The sequence below is a fragment of the Drosophila teissieri genome, chromosome 2L (assembly GCF_016746235.2).
Source record: "Drosophila teissieri strain GT53w chromosome 2L, Prin_Dtei_1.1, whole genome shotgun sequence".
Classification (NCBI taxonomy): Eukaryota; Metazoa; Arthropoda; class Insecta; order Diptera; family Drosophilidae; genus Drosophila; species Drosophila teissieri.
This window is the reverse complement of record NC_053029.1, coordinates 7,544,749-7,562,349: the sequence shown is the minus strand read 5'-3', so window position 1 is coordinate 7,562,349 and position 17,601 is coordinate 7,544,749. Positions and strand designations below refer to the sequence as shown.

At 45.4% G+C, this 17,601-nt stretch overlaps 5 protein-coding genes and 3 non-coding genes across 8 annotated transcripts; 5 read left to right on the top strand and 3 right to left on the bottom strand.

Moving 5' to 3' along the window:
- Positions 1 to 130: 130 nt before the first annotated feature.
- Positions 131 to 1,288, top strand: LOC122611436 (probable cGMP 3',5'-cyclic phosphodiesterase subunit delta). The gene has a single exon (XM_043784506.1). It carries the CDS (start codon positions 309 to 311, stop codon positions 762 to 764), a length of 456 nt encoding a protein of 151 aa, XP_043640441.1. The 5' UTR covers positions 131 to 308; the 3' UTR covers positions 765 to 1,288.
- A 452-nt stretch (positions 1,289 to 1,740) lies between these two features.
- Positions 1,741 to 4,707, top strand: LOC122611434 (glutactin). Its single transcript, XM_043784504.1, has 5 exons — positions 1,741 to 2,103; positions 2,752 to 2,907; positions 3,057 to 3,753; positions 3,825 to 4,021; positions 4,078 to 4,707. The coding sequence occupies exons 1-5, from the start codon at positions 1,759 to 1,761 to the stop codon at positions 4,705 to 4,707; spliced, it is 2,025 nt and encodes a 674-aa protein (XP_043640439.1). The 5' UTR covers positions 1,741 to 1,758.
- Trnad-guc lies at positions 2,227 to 2,298 on the top strand. Its single transcript has one exon. It is a non-coding gene; the product is annotated as a tRNA-Asp (tRNA).
- Positions 2,539 to 2,610, bottom strand: Trnad-guc. The gene has a single exon. It is a non-coding gene; the product is annotated as a tRNA-Asp (tRNA).
- A 1,623-nt stretch (positions 4,708 to 6,330) lies between the features above and the next one.
- On the top strand, positions 6,331 to 9,144 carry LOC122625729 (protein toll-like). The gene is made up of 2 exons (XM_043805804.1): positions 6,331 to 6,566; positions 6,620 to 9,144. The coding sequence occupies exons 1-2, from the start codon at positions 6,346 to 6,348 to the stop codon at positions 9,057 to 9,059; spliced, it is 2,661 nt and encodes an 886-aa protein (XP_043661739.1). The 5' UTR covers positions 6,331 to 6,345; the 3' UTR covers positions 9,060 to 9,144.
- A 1,585-nt stretch (positions 9,145 to 10,729) lies between these two features.
- On the top strand, positions 10,730 to 13,641 carry LOC122612960 (glutactin). The gene is made up of 4 exons (XM_043786890.1): positions 10,730 to 10,960; positions 11,702 to 12,373; positions 12,550 to 12,915; positions 12,991 to 13,641. Exons 1-4 carry the CDS (start codon positions 10,730 to 10,732, stop codon positions 13,597 to 13,599), a joined length of 1,878 nt encoding a protein of 625 aa, XP_043642825.1. The 3' UTR covers positions 13,600 to 13,641.
- Trnad-guc lies at positions 11,305 to 11,376 on the bottom strand. Its single transcript has one exon. It is a non-coding gene; the product is annotated as a tRNA-Asp (tRNA).
- Positions 13,634 to 17,313, bottom strand: LOC122612953 (glutactin). Its single transcript, XM_043786878.1, has 2 exons — positions 16,118 to 17,313; positions 13,634 to 15,716 (listed from the first exon to the last, which is right to left on the bottom strand). Exons 1-2 carry the CDS (start codon positions 17,283 to 17,285, stop codon positions 13,792 to 13,794), a joined length of 3,093 nt encoding a protein of 1,030 aa, XP_043642813.1. The 5' UTR covers positions 17,286 to 17,313; the 3' UTR covers positions 13,634 to 13,791.
- Positions 17,314 to 17,601: the final 288 nt, after the last annotated feature.

The following is a 17,601-nucleotide window of genomic DNA, read 5'->3' as shown; positions in this document are numbered from 1 at the left end:
AAATTAGAATTAGAAAATAAAACGGACTGTAAAACCATCACCGATACTCAGGATGCCTAAAATTGTTATCAAATTCACACAAAAACTAGTTCTTCCAGGGTGGCATAGCTATAACATTCAGAACAGATGAAACTGATTCCAGCTCGGCTATCGCATTTATTGAACTAGTTCGCAGCCGAACAGCTGACTGGGCATTAGAATTAAAAATAAACATAATTGATTTTCTGCCCGAAAGTATACGTAAACGCGTAGGCGCTCCCACCTGGTAGTGCACCCGATTGACCGACTTGCAACCTCCACGGGCAGCGATGGGCTCCGACGACCAGAGTGCCGGGGACAGGATCCAGAAGGGATTCCAGATCAACTACATGATTCTGCGGGATGCCGACAGTGGAAAGATAATCTGGCAGGAGAACAAAGACTTCTCGGCACCGGACCAGGAGCACGAGGCGCGGGTGCCGGTCAAGATACTGGACATGCGGGCTGTTTCCCGGGAGATCAACTTCAGCACCATCGAGTCGATGGAGAACTTTCGCCTCGACCAAAAGGTGCTCTTCAAGGGCCGCATCATGGAGGAGTGGTTCTTCGAGATGGGATTCGTGGGTGCCAACACCACCAATACCTGGCAGTCGACAATCGAGGCGGCACCGGAATCCCAGATGATGCCCGCCAAGGTCTTGAACGGCAATGTGACTATCCAAACCAGTTTCTACGACAACGAGACACTCATCACCAAATCGGTTGTGCGCCTGTACTACATTTAGGCAACTGTGAGTCACCTGCTGTTCTGCTGCTCGACCAGGTGTTCTCGCATCCACTCACGAATTCTTCTGGATGTTCTTCAAGATGTTCTCTACACAACATACATACTTCGCTTTAGAGTACTTCTGCATTTCAATGCAATTGTTTGCGCGTTTATGAACTAGTTGTAGCCTAATGCATTTTAACCTAATTTTACGTTTATCACAGTATCTTATTAATACAAATAACAAATGTAATGCGCATAAACCAAGGAGTCTGCCAACTCGAATTCGAACGCAACATGCATGCTTATGTACAAATCATTAGTAGACTCAAATTTGGACTAAAAATAGCTGCAGAACACTGTGTCCCTTGAGATATTTTGTATCTATGGATCTCTGTACCAGTTGAAATCAATCCGTAAAGTCTATCTAAGTCTGTTGAAGCTGTATGAGACGAAATTTGCTCATGCAATCGAAAAAGTTGTATTAGATATAGCCGAGCTGTACGCAATTTTTCAGCAAAAATAAACATATGTTAAAAGAAAGTTTGCGAATCGACATTTTTGTTCATGAGGATACAGCTGTTTTTAGTAAAAAGAACTTAGCATAATGCAATTTCTCATCGTATACAGATTCACTAAGTCTGGTTCAATGGGAGAAAATGCTTTAGGGGTCAATCGTAGAACAGGTTGCGCCTGGCTTTATTTTACTTTCATGCCAACGAGCATAATCCCATTTATATCGCGGGCTTGCCTTTCGGCAATACATCGCCCAAGTATGGATTCAGATTAGACGTCAATGAATATTCAACGATTGGAATCGCAAAAAGTGGCCATGAAGTTAAGAGGAAGATTGGAACGAAGAGTGCTGACTTGACCCCATTTCAATCGAAATAGAATCCGTGGCCGGTCAAGTGTCACTCGAACATGCCGAGAAAGTCTTCTTGGTGGGCAGAAATCTCAGATGGCCAACAGTTCGCTTCCATCTAGCCACAGCAGCGGACCGAATTAATATAATGGCACGGCTTAATGGAGTTGTACTGCTCCTGGCAATCGTCCTTCTGGCCGTTTTTGTTGCGCAAGGCCTGGCGGAAAAGAACGCCAACCGGCAGAAGCAGCAGAAGCCCAGACCGGGAAATCAAAACTTGGGTATTCAGAAAAATAAGCGTCCAAAGCCCCAAAAAGCCCAGAAACAGAAGCCCAACAAGCAACAGGTGCAGAATGTTAAAGAGCCAAAGGTGTTCACCACAACGGTTCCTGATTTGGGCAAGCTCCGTGGACGAACTCTCACCACCGACTGGACGGGAAAGAAGATAATGCAATTCCTGGACATTCCCTACGGCAAGGCAGAGCGATTCATGGTGAGTTATTAGTAATATTATCGCAAGAAAACGACATACATAGCTTACTACTTTTTCATACCTAAACGTTGGCCAATTCAACCACTTAATGGTTGTTTATTATTTGACTAAGGTCGTGCACCGTCCTCGATAGTATAGTGGTTAGTATCCCCGCCTGTCACGCGGGAGACCGGGGTTCAATTCCCCGTCGGGGAGAATGTGAAAGCATTTTTTTTTAATGTTTTTAATTTATATAAATACTATTTTGGTTCTATTCACGTTTAATTAAATCACATTTATATTTTTCTTATAACAAATGTTCTGCGTTGAATAATATTTCTTTCTGAATCACCAAAGAAAGAAAAAACCTTTCCTATAAAGGTTAGTGTTAATCCAAAAAATTAATAGTTGTTAGAAAATAAAAAAATTTATTTCAAAAATAAATGCCTTCGCATTCTCCCCGACGGGGAATTGAACCCCGGTCTCCCGCGTGACAGGCGGGGATACTAACCACTATACTATCGAGGACGGTGAACAGCGCTTGCCAAAAACCGGAAAGGAAATGCGTGCAAAGTAAATCTTCCAAATCAAATTAGAACCAAATGGTGTAACAAGAAATTTATAAATATATACAAGGAATAATTAACAATATATTTGTTGTATCTACAGCCAGCTGAGCCGGCACCATCTTGGAAGGGCGTCCTTCCCGCCCATCGACCCCACGCCGGCTGTCCATCCATTCAGGATCTGATCGTGTTCGCCAAGCTGGAGGAGGACGGCTTCGATGTGGAGGACTGTCTGCGTCTTACAGTGAACACCAAGGCGGTGAGTAAATTGCCAACACTTAATGTTAATATTGAAAGAAAATACTCAATTGTGGGGGCTAAGAAGACTCTTTCTTGCAAGTTTTAGCTTAGAAAATAGCATTTCGTTTTGGGAGCGACGTGATCAATAAAATCCTGCTTTCATTACAGATGGAGGGCAAGTCCCTGCCGGTGATGGTGTACATCCATGGCGATTTCTTCTACGATGGCGACTCTGTGGAGGCAGCTCCCGGCTATTTGCTGGAGCAGGATGTGGTCTTGGTGTCCGTGCGCTATCGCCTGGGACCCTTCGGCTTCCTGTCCACGCTGACGGACGAGATGCCTGGCAATGCGGCGGTCACCGACATCATACTGGCGCTCAAGTGGGTGCAGAAGCACATCGCATCCTTCGGCGGCGATCCCCAGCGCGTTACGCTCTTCGGCCAAGTGGGCGGTGCAGCATTGGTCAACGTGCTCACCCTGAGTCCTGCGGTGCCGGCCGGCCTCTTTCATCGCGTCATCTATCAGTCCGGCACGGCGCTGTCGCCCGCCTTCATCACGGATGCTCCCCTGGGCGCCACCAAGGCTATCGGCCGGATTGCGGGATGCAAGCAGTCCACTAAGGTGGATCAGCTGAACAAGTGTCTGAGCCGCCTGAACGTCACCATGCTACTGGCCGCCTTCAGCGTCCACGGCGAAAATCAGCCCTCCTTGTCGGGCGGCGCCTATGGCGGTGTGCAGCTGGTAATCGGCGGACCATCTGGCATTCTGCCGGAGCACCCAGGTCGCCTGCTGGCGGCCGAGAAGTTCCAGGCCTATCCCACGATGGGCGGCAGCGTCAAGCACGGAGGCACCTTCATGCTGCGAGGTAATTAAATAGATATTTCTCCAAGGGTATTATGTATGTTCTTTACGTTATGTATATTCTTTACACTACAGACATCTTTGCGGATATCTTTAATGAGACCATTTTGGACGACAAAATGAGCGGAAGGCAGTACATCGACACCATTATCGAACAGGCTAATGGAGCCGATCCCAGTGGATCGTGGAAGGAGTTCTCCGACGAGGAGATATTCACGCAGGCTGATGTTAAGAATGGCACCTTCAGGCGTCTGACTCCAGGTCTGATCGATGTAAGTATAGTCATTTTTCTATAATGATTCATTATTCAAAACCATTATTTTCCCAGCTCTGCAGCACTATTTCTCTGAAGAATCCAGTATTGCTGGTCCTGCAGGCCAACGCAAAGAAGCTGCCCAACAGCACTTACCTGTACAGCTTTGACTACGAGGGCGAGCAGAATCGCTATGCCACAGGTGAGGAGGAGGCCAACTTCGTGCCCTTCGACATGGGTGTCTCCTTGACCGACGACAACCTGTACCTGTTCCCGTGGCCGCGATTCCTGGCCCTCAACTCGAACCGCGACCTCAAGGTGGCTCGGCGCATGGTGGCCCTTTGGACGTCCTTCGCCACCACGGGAGTGCCGCAAGCACCCGGACTGCCCACCTGGCCAGCGATGAGCGACGAGACGGGACCCTACATGAAGATCGATCGCACTGTCAGTTTCGGGGACAATTACCTGGACGAGTACCGCATCGCCGTGGAGGAGGCGAAGCACGGCTATAACCTGGTCAACGAGGAGTACTACGATCTGGAGGCAGCCCTTTTGGCGGCCAGCCGGCTGGATAACTTGAGCGATGCCAACGAGGAGGATGAACAGGATCAGGACGATGCGGAGGGGCAGAGAGCTGCCAGTGAGGCTGGTGGTCAGAACTGGGTCTTCATCGCCAGGAAGTCGACGCGCGTCCAGAAGCAGTAGAGTTCCCCAACCTATTCACGTAATTTATCCTTTTATTTATTTATTACATAAACTTCACTAATAAACATATTGTGAGACCAAAAGAAGAGGAAAAACTTTGATTTTCAATCCATTATAAAATAGTGTAGTGAAAATTTTTGGCACTAACAAAAGTGAATAGATTAACTTATATATTGTTGGGTCAACGTAAAATTATAAATAACTGTGCCAGAGCGCTAAAGCGCGGCAAATCTGCTTTGATTTAAAAAAGTGCTCAAAACATAGTTCAGAACTTGCTTTCTTCATTGGCCTCATAAATCATCTTTTGCGTGTCCAAAGGCCAGGTGAACAAAAGTCTGGCTTGGAGCTAAATTCAAATTAGAATTCATTAGGGAACATAATAAAGACTTAATTGAGTGTGACAACTAATTTCTTATATGGTCTATTTAATTTGCTAGTTTCGTATCAGAATTGGCAGGTCATGATGGGAAAAAATGTTCGGCTTGCTTTGATTAACTTACGAGTTAATTTCAAGCGTTTATTAGTCAAAACAGTGATGCTTTTCTTGTAAGAAATTCGGATTTGAATACAAATAATTTGCTCAGTATATTAACGATATGCTCAGTCAACAAACCCAACATTAAGAAGAGATAATGCTATAGTCGGGAAACTCGACTATTAGATACCCGTTACTCAGCTAGGGGAAGTGCTAAATAGAAATTTTAACATTTTCTGGTATATCCGTTGAAGTTGCGGTAAAAATAATACAATTAAAAATTTGGGCGTGTTAGTTTTGGGCTGCTTGTGGGCTGGCCATATTTGGAAACACATTTGCACGGCACCCGGCACCCCGCACCGCAAATCCCGCACCACGGGTTACTCTTTTAAAAGTGGCAGATTTGGGCTGTTTAATTTTTATTGTCCCACAGGGAGTCGGAACACAACTAAAATTCTTACCATTACGCCTTTTTCCCATTTATTAAATCATTATTTTATCACTCTTGGGTGAGCCTCTAATTTCAAAACTATTTTCCAATTGCTCCCAGTAGATTTATTAATATTCCTTTTGGTAATCAAAAGCAAATGACATTGCAGCCAATTTAGTTCAGTTTGAAGTTCGGCCCGGGCAACATCGTACAATGTCGAGTCCAATAAGATTTCTTTTTGTTCTTATTTTGATTCAACATTCTAGAATTCACTGTTTCTTAAAATACATTAGAGAGGACTACTGCGAAATTTATTTTGGTGAATTTGGCGAAAACCGATCGTGCTCAATAACTGATAATATTGTAACCACTGAAGATTATCAAATGAGTTTGTCTACTTTCGATGATTATACTACTCTACAAATAAATTGGACAAGCCCAGTGTTTCACCGTTGGAATATTTACAAAATATGTAATGAAACTGATTACGTACTTAAATATACTTGTTGTGCATGGAATTCAAAGTGCAGTCGATATGAGAATAAGCCCTGGCGTAAATTATCTTGGCCTACTTGGCATTCGGGAAATTGGTAACTACAATATTTACCTTCCATCCTTGGTGATAACTGAGACGGATGTACATTACGCAAATGGACCGCGAGTTCTATCTATTAAATATGAAAATGACAAAGCACCTAATTCAATGATGATCAACAATTACATTCGGAAGACCATGAACAACACCAAGGAAATCAAAATTCATAACCCAAATTCTTTTGAAAAACCGACACTAACGGTGGAAGAAAATGTTTTTTATGGCAAATATAACATCAGCGACGTCACATTTACTGGATTAAATGTAAATGGTTTGACGGCTAAAACATTTGAAAATTTAACAAGTTTAAGTTGGCTTATTTTCGATAATGTTATTTTAAAAGATCTTTCGTTTTTAAGGTAAGTAAAAGTAAGCGTCGCTTTTCTAACATTAATGTGTGCCTGCATTTCAGATCTTCTACACTTCAGAAATCATTAAAACATTGCGTTATGAATGTAGCGAATTTGGTGGACTTGAAAATCTTTGACAAATTCACGAATCTTGAAACCATAGAAGTCTACCGATATAAATCCTTTGCAAATTTTACTGCTTTCATATGTGAACCAAACAAAAGGGACTGTAAATTTACATTGGGAATTAATAAGGTTGCATGCCCCTTAGAATGCAATTGCACATATAATCGAGACGAATCACGTTTAGACTTTAGATGTCGGAATAGTAATCTCAGAACTATTCCATCGCTACCGGTTCCGAAAAAAGGTCATTCACTTCTGCTCTTTCGGGGGAACTGGTTGACTGAACTGCCCTACAACTCATTGGAAGGCTATAAAAACATACAATACTTGGACGTGTCATACAACCAACTAACAAGTCTAAGCGTGTGCCAACTGCCTGAAAGTCTTTACTATCTGGACATCAGATATAATAATATTACTACCCTAGGTCCAGAGGTTGTTCAATATCTATACAGTGTTGAAACTTTCTATCAGGTTGGCAACAAATGGATTATCTACTGCGATGAATACTACTTACAAGAATTCTTTAGGAATAGCGCAAAATTAGTACGGATAAAAACATCCGAATTTAACCGCATAATGAAATACGTGAACTTAAGATCGATGGTTTCCATCTCCAAAATAAATTTTGATGAAAGTAGAAATAATTTCTACATAGCAAATGAAGATGAAATGATAATTGCCTTTGACAGTTCGTATAAATACCTAAAGACAATGGAACTATTAAATCACGCCATTTCGCAGTTTTCGGGGGAGTTCGATGAAATTATTCTCCACCATCTCAACGGACGCTGTCCTTACAGATGCTCATGTTGTGTCGAACGGCAAACAGGTGAATTAATTATAAATTGTCGGAATTTAACTCTTGACTTTTATCCAAGGCTACCGGACTCGATTCCGTACAACACGACATTATATCTTGATGCAAATGAAATAAGTAACCTCAGTGATACAAAATCTATGTTCTATGTTCAGAAATTGCACATGTCCCAAAACCTGTTAACAGAACTTCCACCTCATCTGCTGTCAGAAAACATAACTTACCTAGACGTACGCAATAATCGTTTAAAGTATCTGGATGATGGTGTGGTAGCCTTCCTGAAAAATCGGGAGAACATTACCAAGACAGAACTTTCTGGGAACCCATGGGAATGTAATTGCAGGGCTAAGAACTTCCTATCTTATCTCAGGAAGCACGAGCCGAAGGAATACGAAACTGTCCTCCGCCGCGTTAACATAACTCAGGATAAGTGTCCTGTAGACTGCATTTGCTGCGTCGACACCTCCAATTCCGAATCGCTCACACTGATGATCGACTGCAATGGAAAGGACCTTCGCGAAATACCACCATTACCCACACCAGCATCTGGACAAACAACTCTCATCTTTGAAAGAAATAATCTCGCGAAATGGCCATCCAGCTTGCTACCAGGATACTCAAGTGTGACACGACTTTATTTGGCCAACAACAAACTTTCCGATATTGATCAACTACCAGACAAGCTTGAACACCTGGACATCAGTAACAATACTTTCTCGGCTCTAGACGGTCGAGTACGGGGATTCCTGCAGAACAAAATGAGTTTATGCCAGATGAAAGTATCACTTATTGGGAATCCGTGGACATGCAGTTGCGACGAGAAGGACTTCCTGGTATTCGTAAAGGCGCAAGCGAGAAATATTGCAAACGCTTCAGCTATTCAATGCAGTGGTACTGGACGATCGTTGATTGAAATCGAAGGGGCTGATATATGCCCCTCGGTTCAAATCTACTACACCTCCCTCACCGTCTCTCTGCTGATCCTTGCTTTGTCCATTCACCTCTTTGTCTGCTTTAGGCGACCCATAATGATCTGGTTCTACGAGCACGAAGTATGCCTCAGTTTAACCGCGCGCCGGGAATTCGACGAGGAGAAGAAATACGATGCCTTCCTATCATTCACCCACAAGGACGAGGAGCTTGTCGAGGAGTTCGTGGATCGCCTGGAGAACGGCAAGCACAAGTTTAGGCTATGTTTCTACCTGCGAGATTGGTTAGTGGGCGAGTGCATTCCCGATTGCATTAACCGATCTGTGCAGGGCTCAAGGCGCATTATCATCCTGATGACGAAGAACTTCCTCCAGTCCACCTGGGGTCGCCTCGAGTTCAGACTGGCGCTACATGCAACCTCGAAGGATCGGTGCAAGCGCCTGATCGTAGTAGTTTATCCTGATGTAGAAAACTTCGATGATCTAGACAGCGAGTTGAAAGCGTACATGGTGCTGAACACCTATCTGGATAGAAATCATCCAAACTTCTGGAACAAGCTGATGTATTCAATGCCACATGCCATGCACTCGAAGAGAAGACGTTTTGATGCAGAAACCGAGGTATAAGAACAAAATACACATCATATGTTATGAAAAATATATTATACTTGTTTCCTGTTTTTTTATCAAATCTGAATAGCTTAGTATCAGATCCATGCTCTGTCAATGCAAATATAACTGCAATAAAAATACTACTTTGTTAAATTCTCGAAAATCTCAACTTAAGAGTTCTCTCTTATTTAAGAAAGGCCAAGAACATTGTTTAAATAACATTTAACTTGGCGGTTTTTTGTGTCCTTTAACAGCTCAATTGTGGGGCACTTCAAAAAGAACCCGGATCGATTTAGGAAAAGCGTGAGTAAATTAAATAAAAAAATAAGAAAGAACGCTATAGTCGAGTTCCCCGACTATCTGATACCCGTTACTCAGCTTGTGGAAGTGCGAAGGGGGCTCTCTCAACACTGACAGTTTTTGCCGGCTTGTGGGCGTTAGAGTGGGCGTGTCAACATGGATCAACAAACCTGCGCTGCTTCTGTGTCTCTGGAGTCTGCATGCTTAGTCTCAACTTTCTAGCTTTTATAGTTTCTGAGATCCTATTGAATATACATATATACTTTATATGGTCGGAAACGCTTCCTTCTGCCTGTTACATACTTTTCTACGAATCTAGTATACCCTTTTACTCTACGAGTAACGGGTATGATAATATTTGAAATATGTTGAGAGGTTCCAATTCCTTTGACATTGAGCTCTCGAAAACACAATAATAAAGAGAAATATTTTACGTCTTCGCTTTCTAGCTTCCTTATACAGTGGGGCTTCCCAAGTTCGTCGATAGTTAAATGCTGTCAAATTGTGGAATTATCTCGTGCGATTAGTTAGGAGTCGACGATCTTTTTTTGGCATCAACGCATCACGAATGCTTTCTCCCATAGCTCGCGATGATGATGATTAATACTAATACCTCGTACTGTGAATACCAGTAGCGAAGAGAATTTCTGGAAACAATTTGGTAAAATCTAAAATTTAAATCAGTTCCCGCATCTCTCAAGAAATTAATTTCGCCTGGCGCTACCCGCACTTTCATCGTCGTGAGAAAGACAAACCAAGTTAATGGACGATGTCCCATGTTTGCCGGCAAATATTCGCATCAATATGAGCGACTAATGACTGACTATCGGGCAAATCAGAAGTTCAAGCCAGCGGCTGCTCTGAAAGGTTTCCCTTTTACTTAAGATGATCAACCGAGCACCTAAGCAGCTAAAACCGGAGCGAAATCTGTTCTTGCGCTTGGAGAAAAAATTTAAAAATTAATATGTTGAGCTTGAAGCTCTAGAAGAAATAGTGAGCTATAAACTTGGATTTCGCAGTTTTCGTGGAACAAAGCGGGAATATATTTAACAAATATAATATATTTAACAAATTTTCGGTAAAATTAAAAATTCTAGTATATAAGTAGTATTTAAGTAAAAGTTTAAAAGCAAATTTATTTTCTGTGTATCTATTAGCATAAATTAGTGGCTCGAGCCTCGGGGACGCCGCATCATTTGCAGTTTATTTCGCGTTTCGTTTTAGCCAGTTTCCGTTTGCAAACTCTTCATTTGGCTATTTCGGTCAGAAGTGGGGTGAAACTTCGGGTCACAGCGGACTAAAATCTATTGGTTCCCGATGGCCACAGATCAGTTGCGATCGGTTCCTCGAAGCGAGTGTTGGTTCGGTTCGCGAAATCCTCAACAATGCAGCTCTTGTGGTGGCAAATAGTTTCCCTGCTCCTAGTACTCCAATCCGTGGTGGAGTCCAGGGTTCGTGGCAGGCAATACGATGAGGAGAAGGACACTATTGTGGAGCTACCCAGTTTGGGTAGCATCCAGGGAAAGATTTTCGAAACTGCCTGGACGAAACGCGAAGTGTTGCAGTTCGTTGATGTCAGATATGCGGAACCTCCGACAGGACTGCATCGCTTTAAGGTACACAAGTGCATACTAATTGTAATCCATTAATTGGAATATTAAGAAGATATATTAAAGTGATAAAAAAATGTGGTTGGTGATTATGGCAGAAGCTCAAAAGTGTGTCAGCAGAACATAAGTGATTAAGCCATATACATAATGCAACAAATTCAAAACGTCGGCATGCAAAATGAGGTTGACGCAGAGTAACTTTGCCAAAAATTCCAAATAGAAATGTTTGATTTTATTGAGCGTCTGGCTTATAGCATTTTAAAACTTTCAAAATTATGTAAATGTTTTTAGAAGCAATAAATAAGCAAAACAAAAAGAGGAAAACAAAATAAATACGAAATACTCCGCATCTCCCCGACGGGGAATTGAACCCCGGTCTCCCGCGTGACAGGCGGGGATACTAACCACTATACTATCGAGGACTTGGTTTTTTTTCGTACAATCACAAATATTTGCCATCGGAACTCTTCGTTTGCTGATCTTATCAAAAGACAAATATTATTAAATTACTTCCAAGATAAACGATCTCTATGAGTCATAGGCAAACATTTATAAATAAAAACCTGATTAATCAATTGTAAATATATAAATGAATACAATACTTGGTATTACAAACTTATTAACCAAATTCAAAAAGTGATGCATAAATACCTGCCTTTACCAATAAAAATAGTATTATTTATATTTTTGCTTCTAAACCAGTGGGTGTCTGTTTCGTGAGTTCTCATATGATTATGCTTTTTATAGGCCCCTCGACCGATTGAACCGTGGGAGGATGTGATGGATGCCACTGCGGAGAAGATTGGCTGCCCGTCGGTGGTGTCGATGGACTCGCTCCGGAGGTTGGATGACGTCTTTGACGTAGAGGACTGTCTGACCATGACCATCACCACTCCGAATGTGACCTCACAACTCCCCGTTCTCGTTTACATCCACGGCGAGTATTTGTACGAGGGCAGCAACTCGGAGGCTCCGCCGGACTATCTCCTCGAGAGGGATGTGGTGCTGGTCACACCCCAGTACCGCCTTGGACCCTTCGGCTTTCTTTCTACGAAGACAGATGAGATTCCTGGTAACGCCGGGTTCCTGGACATTTTCCTGGCCTTGCAGTTCATCAAGCACTTCATCAAATACTTCGGCGGTGACCCATCGCAGGTCACAGTAGCTGGACAGGTGGGCGGCGCTGCAATTGCGCACCTGCTCACGCTTTCGCCAATTGTGCAGCGCGGACTGTTCCACCAGGTGATATATCAGTCGGGATCGGCCATTATGCCCATTTTCCTCGAGGAGGATCCGCGAAAGCAGGCTCAGGAAATCGCCAGTAAGGCCGACTGCAAAATGGTGACCGTGCGGGATTTGAACAACTGCCTAATGGAGCTTACGGCACTGGAGTTGCTCACTGCCTTCATGGATCATGCGGTAAGCGGACTTTTGATGGTTAACACAGTTGGTCAGTTAGTTTATGTGATCTCTTTACCCTGAAATTAATTTTAAACCTTGGTTATGAAGAAATTATTATTAATTTTCCAAAGAAAATCGAAATACCGATGTAAAAAATATTGATAACAAATCTATTTCTTTTACTCGCTTACTAGCTGGAAAAATCAGAGCTCGGCATTGGGCACACCGGAGGCATACAGTTCACCATCGGCGGACCTAGTGGTGTTCTGCCCAAGCATCCCTACGACCTGATGCTGGAGTCCAACTTTTCTTATCCGGCAATGGGCGGGTGTCCCAAAAATGCCGGATCTCGAGTGCTCAACGAGATTGTGGACAATGACTTCGAGAGAAAGATACCGGATGACGAATACAACACGTACAACTACATCGACCACGTGATCCGGCAAACGGTGGGCACCGACAAGACGATGCTCCTCACCAGCTTTGTGACCCACGATTTCTTCAACCGTCATCTGATGGAAAACGGCACCTTCGACACACTGATCCCCAGGCTTATCGATGTGAGTTACTTTTCTCAAACAAACTTTTCTCTACATTCACATTTTATAAACTAATTTATAAAATTTAATTATTAGGTTGCCGGCACTCTAAACCACAAGCTCCCTGTCCTGTTGGCCCTGAACATGAACAACAAGCACAATCCTGCCAACACGTTCCTCTACTCGTTCGATTATGCGGGCGAGTTTAATCGCTACAAGGAAATGGACGAGGAGACCAACATGCAGAGCCCCTTCAGGGCGGGCGTTTCGCTCACCGACGAGGCCCTCTACCTGTTTCCCTACCCCGAGCACGTGACTCGTCTCAGTCGCCCGGATCAGTCGATGGCCCGCCGGATGGTGGACCTCTGGACAAACTTTGTAATCAGTGGTCATCCGTTGGGATCCGCTCGAGGCGGCTACTGGCCGCCTATGACCACACTCTACGGGCCATACATGAGGATCGACGAGACGATGACCATCGGGGGTAACTACTTTACCGAGTTCTCCGCCACGCTGAGCGACGAGGAAAAGGGCAAAAGTCTGATCCGCGAGGTTTACTATTTGCGAAGCCGCAGTCGAAAGCGGGCTCAGAATAAACGTCGAAAGCAGCTGGCCAAATCGAATGCAAGAAGGTTGCAGAATCCGAAGCTCGGCGGACGCAAGAGCCTAGTTAAGAGGCCAAATCGCAACAAGATACGTTTTTGACCCATATTAGATAGAGAATTTATAAAACCAAAAGTTATGATGTAAGCAGTAATTCAAAAATGCATTTATTCAAAAACATTAGCTTTCGATGTATTTCTATAGATATAGATATCAGAGCGCGGTAAACTTTTTGATTTGAGTTGTGTATAGGGATTATAATGAAAGGTGGTTTTACATGGTTGATCTGTTTCCTTAGTTGTGAGAATTGCGTTCCCTCTCTGCGTGGATGCGGTCCTCCTCCTCCTGTTGGGCCCTATACAGTTCCTCCTCCAATTTTTCTTGTTTCTCCTGCTCCTCGCGGAGCTTGGTTGCGGCCTCCAGGTAAGCCTCATAGCTGGGGAAATCCTCCACCTTGAGAACATCGTGTTCTGCCGCCTCTTCCTCATCAGGTGACCTCTCGTACTCTTCTCCTTGGTCCCTTTCCTGTTCCTGTTGATTCCTTTCCTGTTCAACCTGATCCCTTCGCTGTTGCTCGCGCTCCTGCTCCTCGATATAGCTGCGCTCGGGATCGTATGCTTCGTAGTTGGGGTGGGTTGGCGTTTCCTCTGGCAAAACTTCGTGCGGTTGCTGTTGATTTTCCTGAAGCAATGTATCTTGGTGCTGTCGTTCCCGCTCTTGCTCCTCGGCATAGACTCGATCACTTTCCGCATTTTTCTCCTGTAGGGCTTTAATATATTCCTCGTAGCTAGGGTATTCTTCGGGGCCAAGTTCCGGCAGTCCATGTTCTTGCTGCTCACGCTCTCGCTGCTCACGCTCTCGCTGCTCACGTTCTCGCTGCAATTGATATTCTCGCTCTTGCTGTTCATGCTGCTCGCGACGCAGTTGCTCTTGCAGTTGTTGCTCGCGGTCTTCCTCGCTATAGTTGCGATTGGGATCGGATTCGGGGAGATTTCCGTTTTCTTCAGTACCATATTGTTCGTATGAGGGATATGGTAGCCGACCATCATCCGGATTATTATCTGGCTGCTGGTCATCTTCCGGATAACCTGGTTCTGGCTCAGGATTATGATCAAACTGCCGTTGCTCTCGCTCTTGTTGCTCACGTTCTTGCTCCTCCCGTTGTCGCTCTTCTCGTTCTCGTTGCTCTCGCTCTTGCTGCTCGCGTTCATACTGTTCTCGTTCCTGTTGCTGACGAATTCGATCTTCTTGCTCTCGCTGCTGATGTAATCTCTCTTCTTCCTCTCGCTGCTGACGAATTCGTTCTTCTTGCTCTCGTTGCTGGCGTAGTCGTACCTCTTGCTGCTCACGTGACTCCTGCTGGGGGCGACGCCGTTGCTCTCGCTGCTGCTGCTCCCGCCTACGCTGCTCCCTTTCGCGGATGAACTCTTGCTGACGAGCTTCCTGTGCTCTGACGTATTCCGGATCCGCAGGATGCCAATTCGGATTCTGCAGGGCAGGCCTGTTTTGCCAATTGGCATACGGGTTGTAGGCGTATGGACGGCTGGTAGTTGTTGTTGTGGTGGTGGTCGTGGTGGTAATCGGAGGTGAAACGATAGTGGTCGGCTTATAGCTTACCCAGCTATGATTTGGCAGGTAAATTCCCTCGCCAAAGTTCGGATCTAGCTCAATCGGACTCTGCTGATTATTCGTGAATCGTAGGAAGGGCCCGTACTCAGAGGTAGCCTGCGGCCATACACCAGAATTGGGATTGGGCACGCCAGTAGAAGCAAAGTTCACCCACATGGTGACCAGGGCACGGGACACCGACCTGTCCGAGGGATTCAGGCGACTGGCCTCCGGTGGATAGGGGAACAAATACACGCTGTCATCGCTGAGCGAGGCATCTATTCCGAAGGGAAGAGGGTTGGACAGGTGTCCGAACCGATGGTGCTCTCCGCGATAGTCGAAGGTGTACAAGTAGGCCGGGGTGGAGCGGTACGACTGACGAATGGAGTTAATCACGGGGGCACGATACAGGATGTAGTTGCTCAGCTCGAGCAGACCAGATGCCACTGTTTGCACACTAGCCGTGTGTTCCTGAATCGGAGTGAAGATCTCGCGCAGTGCCCATTGCTTCCAAAGGCGGTGCTCACTTGGCGGCGCTGTGTGGCGCAGGACCACGTCGATGTAGTCACTCACATTGCGGGATTGCAGGCGAGCGATCTGGTCATAGATTCCTGGATGTAAAAGGGAACAAATTTGATCAGACATTTGATCTACAACACAATACATTCTAAAATAGATTATTTACACGCCCAAATAAAAATACACCTTAAAGCAATTATGCTTGTGCCAAAAGGCTATCTGCTTACCCTAGATTTCTTTTTTCGAAAAAACCCAGTAATTAAAATATAATTTAATAGTCATTTTAAACTAGACCTAATCAGTTTGACCTCGAGAACAGCACCTTATCAGCAAAAGTGCCTCTCAATCGCCTCCTTCCGAATTAGATTAGCTTGACTCCATTATGGATCGCTGCATTGATGTTATGTTTTAGATTCATATTTGCATACGATTATACTGCGCATGTTGGCAACTTAAACGCAATTCAATGAGAATAACAGATGTGAGTACTCACGCGACAGGATGAAGGCGCTGGCATCCTTGGTGGCCCCGACAATCATGGGCAGCGCGAGGCTGCTGTTGGTGACCAGTGAGGCTGGGTGGCTGGGCAGGAAGCCCAGAGGGTCGCCGACCACCAGCTTGAAGCCGCCCAGTTGGGTGAGGCCGAGTTGCTCGTTTTGGAGGAGCAGCTGCTCGAAGGCCGCCACCAGCTGGGAGGTGGGCAGTCGGCCGAGACACTCGTAGAGCGGCTTAAATCCTTGTGGGATTGCGTTTATGGGTGGTGGTGGGCAGCGAGCAAGGCGGGCGAAGGTACTCAAGGTGTCAAGTGGCTGATTGTCAATCAGGTACGGATTCAAGGCGGTGCCCGACTGCAGGATCAGCTGCTGGAAGAGATTGCCCGCTCGACCGCTGAGGCTCAAGGCGTGAGCCAACGTGGCACCACCGGCCTGACCCACTAGGGTCACCTGTCCTGGATTGCCACCGAAGTGGACCAGATGGCGTTGCAGCCACTCCAGGGCCAAGTGCAGATCGGAAAGGGCGACGTTTCCGGGCAGCTCGTCGGTTAAAGCACTTAGAAAGCCAAAGGGCGCCAGTCGGTAGTTAATGGAGACCAATAGCACATCCTTCTCCAGGACATAGTCCGGTTGGGCCTCCTCGGAGCCGCCGTCGAACAGCATTTCTCCGTGAACAAAGACCAAAACGGGCAGATGATTGGCCCCTTCGGGTGCGTAGATGTCCAAGGTAAGGCAGTCGTCGACGTTTTCTCCCCGGGATTCAGACACCCTCAGGCGATCGAGCTCCGGGAACTGCGCACAATTTGGACTCTGGACGGTGGCATTAACCCGTCCCTGGTATCCAATCGGTTGGGCCGCCTGGAAGCGTGCCAAGCCGCCTCCAACCGTGCCATACCGTATGCCCAAGAAGGCATTCACCGGGCGATTGGCAATGGTCTTATAGCCACCGACTCCCAAGATCTGTCCGATTTCGGGCACTTGAACCACAGCTTCCGCGGGCTGTGCGTATCGTGGCTCTGACTGCCAAGAAGCTGGCTTCAGCGGCTCGGGCTGCCAATCGTTTCTGATATCCTGGTCGTAGTCATCGTTATAGTCGGGCCGTGGACCCGCTGAGAGGGCATGGATTTGGGCCCCACAAAGGGCCAGCACTAGGAGCAACGTCTTCATGTTGCTCACTCCGTCGCGTTTTAAAGAGAACTGATTTCCGAATCGGATTCGACGGCCTGTAAAGCTCCAAGCACTATCTGTAATCAAAACAGCCTTGGCGCCGATCTGCGAGGTTGGCTTGATACCGCACTAGAACACTGAATACGAAAGCTTACGAAAGGTATAGAACTTTATGGTTTGCCCACCGCTTGGTTGCATGGTTACTCTAACTACTTGTTCAAAGAAATATTTAAAATAAAGCGTTAAATAACAAAGATTATGTTGGATGTTGTTGACCCACCCTCGATATTAATGTTTTACTCATCTAAGTACAGTA